Genomic DNA, 6499 nt, shown 5'->3' with positions numbered 1-6499 from the left:
ATACTAGAAGTTTGGTACTAATCCTTTTAAATGATTCCAGCCCCTTTCAGCTCTATTTGTCAGTGCATTACCCATTCTGAGAGCAGCCTTCACCAATGCGCTCAATTGAAAACAATTAGCCTACAGTAGCATTACAAGCTTCACCTGTGTGTGGTTTAATTGACTTTGTATACCCTGCCTGTTCATTTGTTCCCGGCCAGATTGTACCCATATTTTCCCTCTGCTTTCTCAGCATTTACTTGTGTTTGATTAAGACCACTGCCTGTTTTTGACCCTGTTTTTGACTGGCGTGTTGGATTCTAACTCTTGTCTGTTATTTTGTACCGGTTGCTGTATGGAATGACTAAAATCCTTCCTTTTTGTCACTGTGCCTTGGTGTGCGAATGAGTCCCTCCTGCTCTGTACCTGACACTATTTCATATTTACATCTGTTAAAAAATGTATATGCAGTCTGATTTAGGGAGTTAAGACTTTGGGAGAAAAGTGCTGTTTTCATGCTGCTGAGATGTGATGTGGAAAGATCCGGTGTGACAATACTGTTGTTCCATAAAGAGCTATTTGTTAAATGTCTAACTAGTGACCCACTATTGAGCAACTGTTTCCAACTCTCCCTCTCCTGCAGGACCAGCAAGTTCACTCTCTCCTTTTCTTTCTCTCTCTGACCAGCTGGGACCTGGCCTGTTGGGGAGTCACTCCTAATCAAAAGCACTTGTACGGAAGGGAGGAGAGCCCTACTGGCCTCGCTGAAGAGGTCCAGCTACCTCAGGCCAGCCTGCTACTCCCTCTCTTTCCCTCCCTTTACCCCTCCCTGCCCTGCTCCCTCTCTCCCTCGCTCCGTTTTCTCTCCATCTGTTTGACGGGGAAACATTGGGGAGTTCCTGCGAGATCCTTTACTTGAAGTTTCTGTGGGATTTAAACATGCATGCAGAGGCTGTGGTGCATTCCTTGTTAGTTTCACTGCTTGTGATCCTGCTGTCTGCGGTGCAGGACACTTTCTTACAATCTCTGAGGTGAGTTTTCAACGGGCTGTTTGTCCCATGAATTTGGAGGTCGTGAAAAGCGGAGACAGGATAAAGAAAGAGAGGGAGAGAGAGTGTGGAAAAGCGAGAGGAGAAAGCAAGACAGAGAGGTGAGGAGTTGTGCTGACATCAGGAACTTTCGGAGTTTCTGAGTTAAATTGTGTGGAGTAGTCTGGATTTCCCAGCACAGTCTGCACAGTTTGTCCTACCAGCTCTCTGCTTAGCCATACAGGACAACAGAGTACAATCAGATCGGTTTTAACGTATACATTTTAGTCAAATAGCAGACCAAGGTTATGTTTTCTTATTACCGTCAATGGACTACTGACGTTATGCTATCCTAAAGGTATTCGAGAGACACCACAAACAGCAGCCCACAGCTGATAAGACAACAACATTTGCTTTCAGAACCACTATTTTTTTAAGTTGTTCCACTGGATAGTGGAGTGTGAACTCGAAACCGCAGTGTTGACGATCTCAAAATGTGCCTTTATCCATTCTGTCATCAAACCCAAAAGTCCACCAGAAATGTTTCCGAATAGTTGCGTCTACAGTAAAATGGAAGCCCCATCTCTCTTCTCCCGAGGAGCCTGCAGGGCAGTAAGTGGAACCACATGACTCGGGGCTTGCAAAACGGACTCAGCTGTCGGTCGGGAAATGTTTACTCAAAGCAGGTGCACCCGCGGATAGAGGCCGCGGTTGGCCCTCGGATGACATCCTACGTTTTTTCCTTGGTTGGTTATCACATATAGGTACTATGAAATGTGACAGCCACGTGAAGTACAGTCATGACAGAGTGGGTCCTATCAGGCGGCGCTGCTTGTTTTGAGGACAAATTGAAACACCCCCACGATGCGTCTTCTTCGCTTCTGCCGAGGAAGCTGAGGCGCTTGGCTGTGGGCGTGATGGGACTGCAGCGTTTTCTGATATGTGTCAGAGAACTGGAAGGCGCTCCGCTTAGCAGGCAGCGGGGCAGGAATAGAATGGAATGTCAAAACGAGACCAAATAAAACAAATCTGTGTGAGGAAGGCCTTGGTAGGGAACCGAGGGGAGCAGAGACATGGGAGTGAGGGTGTTGGTTTGGGGGGAGCAGGGGGTGCTTGCTGAACACTTGCGGTTTGATTTATTACCCATGGTCAATCCAACCTTCTTTCCAAGTGTCCCTGGACTAGCCTTTATGTAACTTTTCCCCTCATGACGGCCTCGCTGCATGGGCTTACACCCCAACTGCATCTGCTTCCTCCAGCACATTGATTCAGGTCTCCCTCTGGAAACAACGGCATACAAAGACTGCGGTTCTGTCGTTGTACAAACAGTTAGGCTTCTCTCACCATGTGACAGCAGAAAGTCAGTCAGACGTTTTCCAAGCAGCACAGGGTGCTTCCTGGCTTTCCAGCGCTCCTATCAACAAATGAGGCCATCCATTACAGAAGAGACGCTGGAATTGAAGCTCCACATATATGCTTAAAATAGGGTGGGAATAATGTGAGAGAATTCATGAATAACTGAAACCCTCATTGAGAGCTATGGTTTTAGAGGCCACAAATGAATTAGGTACAGATCAGCCAGGAAACAAGCAGGATAGACAAGAAAGAGAGAGATGGAGATATTGATATTGTTAATGAAGGGCACATTAATACAGAATCTGGCTGTCACAAAGAAATCATACCATCACCTTGCACTGAAACTTTGTTTCGACCATAAACAGCCAAAGAATAGGAGAGGGGAGAAGGAGGGGGAGTGACAGTTTGATCACTGGCTGTTTTTTGTATAGATCAGCCCTGTTTGCTCAAATAATGCACCGTTCACCACTTGCTGAAGGTGGGATGCTTGGGTGGGGTGTACATAATTATTTCCCCTCAAATAAATGTGTTAATAGGTTAATTAAAGTTTAAAGTGTCATATTCTGGGAGCACTTAAGCGTTAAGCTCAGGCATTCCACCTAAGTAACGGAAAATTAATTTGTTCTCCATTTCTCACACACACACACACACACACACACGCTCTCTCCATCCCGCCCTCTCTCTGTCTCTCTCTCTGTCTGTCTTTCGCTGACTCTCTCACTCCTCCTCTCAGCCAGGCGGGGGACGTGTGTAGGCTGTCTCAGGAGTCGTCCCAACGGCGCTGCCGGACCCCCGACGGCCTGATCTGCAGCGGTCGGGGAGAGTGTGACTGCGGCGTGTGTATCTGTCCGGTCACAGAACCAGGAAAGTTCTACGGACCGAGGTGTGAATGCCACGACTGGCTCTGTCCCACACACGACGACAAGGTCTGCGGCGGTAAGTGGCACAGCAAAAATACACAGCACACACCTTAAATGCTCAACAAGGCTCCATTAAAGGGACCTGGGTACTGGCAATAAAGCATCGTAGCCTGTCTCTTACCCTTCTTCACTCACAGGTATCACAGATACATCTTCTGACTGCGCGTTTGTATTTGTGCTGTGTGTCTGAGTTTGTGTCGTGCTATCGCTGGTAACACAACACTTTTTTTGGTGTGTTTTTTCAAGCTAGCAGGCTATCTAGTATTAAGGAACCTTGCAGCATAGAGCAGCATGTCTTTGGCCGGAGGTCTGCCCCTGAGACAGGCCCCTGAGGTGGGGCCAGTGAGACAAGGCTAAGTGATTCAGCAGATACTCGCACTGCATTCTGACATTCACAATCACCCAGTCATCCCCAGCCCGGGCCAGGTGCGGTGCAAGGGAAACTCATCATGGATGCTTTCACACAGGGTTCCCCTTCTCCCACACATCATCAGAGCTTCACAGCTGACGGTTGGCTCCCAAAAAACATTTTTCTTTTAAAAAGCCAGCCCTTTTGGTCGATTCGGTTATTTTGGTCTTGTAAATCAGAGGGTTTATACATCATGTGTTGAAATGGAGAAGACACGCGCGCACACACACACTCTCATCAGAGAGACACAGCACTCTGCTCTGCTTCAAAGGGTTGATTTGAAAGAGACAGCTGGCTGTTCATTTACGTCAGTGGGCCTTGAACTTCTCCTGGGTGGCACAGCTTTGAACCTGGCCGGTATGGGTGACATTCTAGTCATTGTTTTCAGAGCATCCTTCTCACCAATCCATAGAGTTAGTCTCAGCTTGAGTGCACACCTCTCTCAGAAGTGGGGGCACTCACACAGACTCACACTCAGTTACACGCACAAGCACACCTCACCCCCCCCCCCCCCCCCCCAAGGCACTCTCCATCATTGCACTACCACTTGAAGTGGTGATCGGCGCGTGCCTTGGTGACTGACAGCCATGGAGCAAAGCAGCGCCACTCTAATGGCATGAGCGCATCACATCCGAAATAATAACTCTTGTATGCTAAGCTTTCCGGAATGATACGGTGGAAATCACGTGGAGTGAAGTCCTGTTCCCTCTTTGGCAGTTTGAGACATGGTCACTGCACGTAAACCGCACGTCAGCACGTTCTTATGTATTTACTTTTTTGCGAGTATTGATCAACCTTTTGCTGGAACACATGCATTTGTTTTTGGGCGCAGTACACGTCTTAAGCGTACACACACATGCGCACACACGCATTCACACACATAGACAGACACACACACACACACACAGAATTATACTCATCAATCCAATTCAGAACATATTGAAGTGGCATAAAACCCTGTATTAGCCTGTCGTTCTGTCTACGCCCAGCTAGGCTTTCTGACAACACTAGCAGCTGCCTCTGCCCCTGGCTGTCCTATCTGTTCCTGACTGTTCAACACTGATAACATCCTGTAGATTTCCCAATTTATCATCATAGTAGTATATATATATATATATATATATATATATATAGTTAAACTATGTGTTGTTGTTGTTGTTTTTTACCTCTAAGCATATTAGCCAGGATGGTATCGAGTGGTTCCCTGCCCAGGATGCTATTCACCGCCAACAAAAACATGGTCACATTTTTCAGGGTACATAGGCTGTAGAGTGTCCTCTCTGTTGTGAAGAGACTTGTCATTTGTTGTGTTTCCCCTATCAAGTCAAAGGAAGAGTACAGTACCACTACATGCTACACAATGTGTCCAGTAATATTCAGAAAATGTCAGTGAATCCAATCCATGCATTGTTCTGTCTGACAGTGAGTCTGTATTCAGTAATGTCTTATCTTCTGACTGCATCTCCTGTGAATATGGAGAGACATAGCTTGCTGGTAATCTCAGTTTACTGACAGAAAGAAAAGAGACAGAGAGAGAAAAAGAGAGAGAGAAAGAGAGAGAGAGAGAGAGAGAGAGAGAGAGAGAAAGAGCACCTTTAGGATTTATGAAAGTCAAGTCCATTTAGCAGAATCATATTAATACCATTCTCCTTTAAACAAAAAAATATTCTATTCTCATTGCTCCCAAGCTTCATCCTAATTATGCAGATGAGAGTTGAGACTCACTGAATTCTAACTGAATCTAACTTCATGTTATTGTCTGATAAATTACCAGGGCTCCTGTTCGGCTATGGAACAATACAGTTTAGAAGAACTAATGCAGTAATTTCACAGCAGTATTACGAGGGGCTGGGGGTCATTAAACTAACAACAGAGGTTACATGTCTTTCTACTCATCTAAGATGCTGACTGGCTGGTAGGGTTGTGCTACATTGACATATCACCTCACTGACAAAAATGGACCAATCCTGCTGTTAGAGAATTACAGTAGTGTGTCCCTGTGTACAACTTACTGTACTTTGTTTACATTTGTATAACACGTGTTCCCCACGCGTTCATACTGTAAGTGTTGCAAGGGTGGGGATTTATCTTCAAATGACTATAGTTCCACTTTTGACCATACATGTTGTGTTCTGCCCAAAGGCTTTGCACATGATGTCAATGCACACCTGGTGCACACTGTAGCCATGGCCAAGCTAGGCAGGAAAACATGTCATTTCTGTGGGCTCTTAGTTAGTTTATACAGTTTATGTCCCTGGGCTGTTTTTTTAACCTTTATTTAACCAGGCAGAATCATTTAAGAACAACATTCTTATTTACAAAGATGGCCTGGCAAAATGCAGCAGCTTCTTGAGGGAGAGGGGAAGGGGGTTATGGAATAAAAATCAGGTTAAAAGCACAATGGTACACAACAATAAAAATAGTGTTGATTAGCTGAAGCATAGCTGATGTTTAACCACAAAAGGCAACATATAAGCCAAGTATATAACTAACTCCTGTAGAACAATGGTAGAGAAATATCCACGCTGTAAAGTCATTGTTATTGATGTTGTGTACACACCAGTGCAGCCAGTCTTTAGCATGGAGGTGTCTCCATTTGCAGAGTTGCATTAAACAATTAAAATGGATTGTTCCTTTTGTTCCACATGAGTTGTTGTGAATGTGCTCCTCTCTCTGTGGAGAAAGAGCTCAACGTGGCAGTGTTTCCCCTTCACAGCTCTTTCTGTGTTCATTTTCCTTCACTTTTAAATGAGACACGTGAAGCCCTTGGCTCCCCTCCATTTTCTCTCTGTTTCTCTCCAGTTTTT

The 6499-nt window shown here is 45.5% G+C and overlaps 1 protein-coding gene across 1 annotated transcript in view; it reads left to right on the top strand.

Annotated features, from left to right (window-relative positions):
* The first annotated feature begins 796 nt into the window (after positions 1-796).
* Positions 797-6499, top strand: part of itgbl1 (integrin, beta-like 1) — a 39033-nt gene continuing 33330 nt past the window's right edge. The window contains exons 1-2 of the mRNA XM_047047375.1: positions 797-1010; positions 3097-3299. Of these exons, the coding sequence (XP_046903331.1) occupies positions 919-1010; positions 3097-3299 (295 nt within the window). The 5' untranslated portion in view covers positions 797-918. The remainder of the gene's footprint in view (positions 1011-3096; positions 3300-6499) is intronic.

This window comes from Hypomesus transpacificus, chromosome 23 (assembly GCF_021917145.1).
Source record: "Hypomesus transpacificus isolate Combined female chromosome 23, fHypTra1, whole genome shotgun sequence".
In the NCBI taxonomy this organism is placed as follows: Eukaryota; Metazoa; Chordata; class Actinopteri; order Osmeriformes; family Osmeridae; genus Hypomesus; species Hypomesus transpacificus.
The sequence above is the reverse complement of the archived record's forward strand: the minus strand, read 5'-3'. Positions and strand labels throughout refer to the sequence as shown.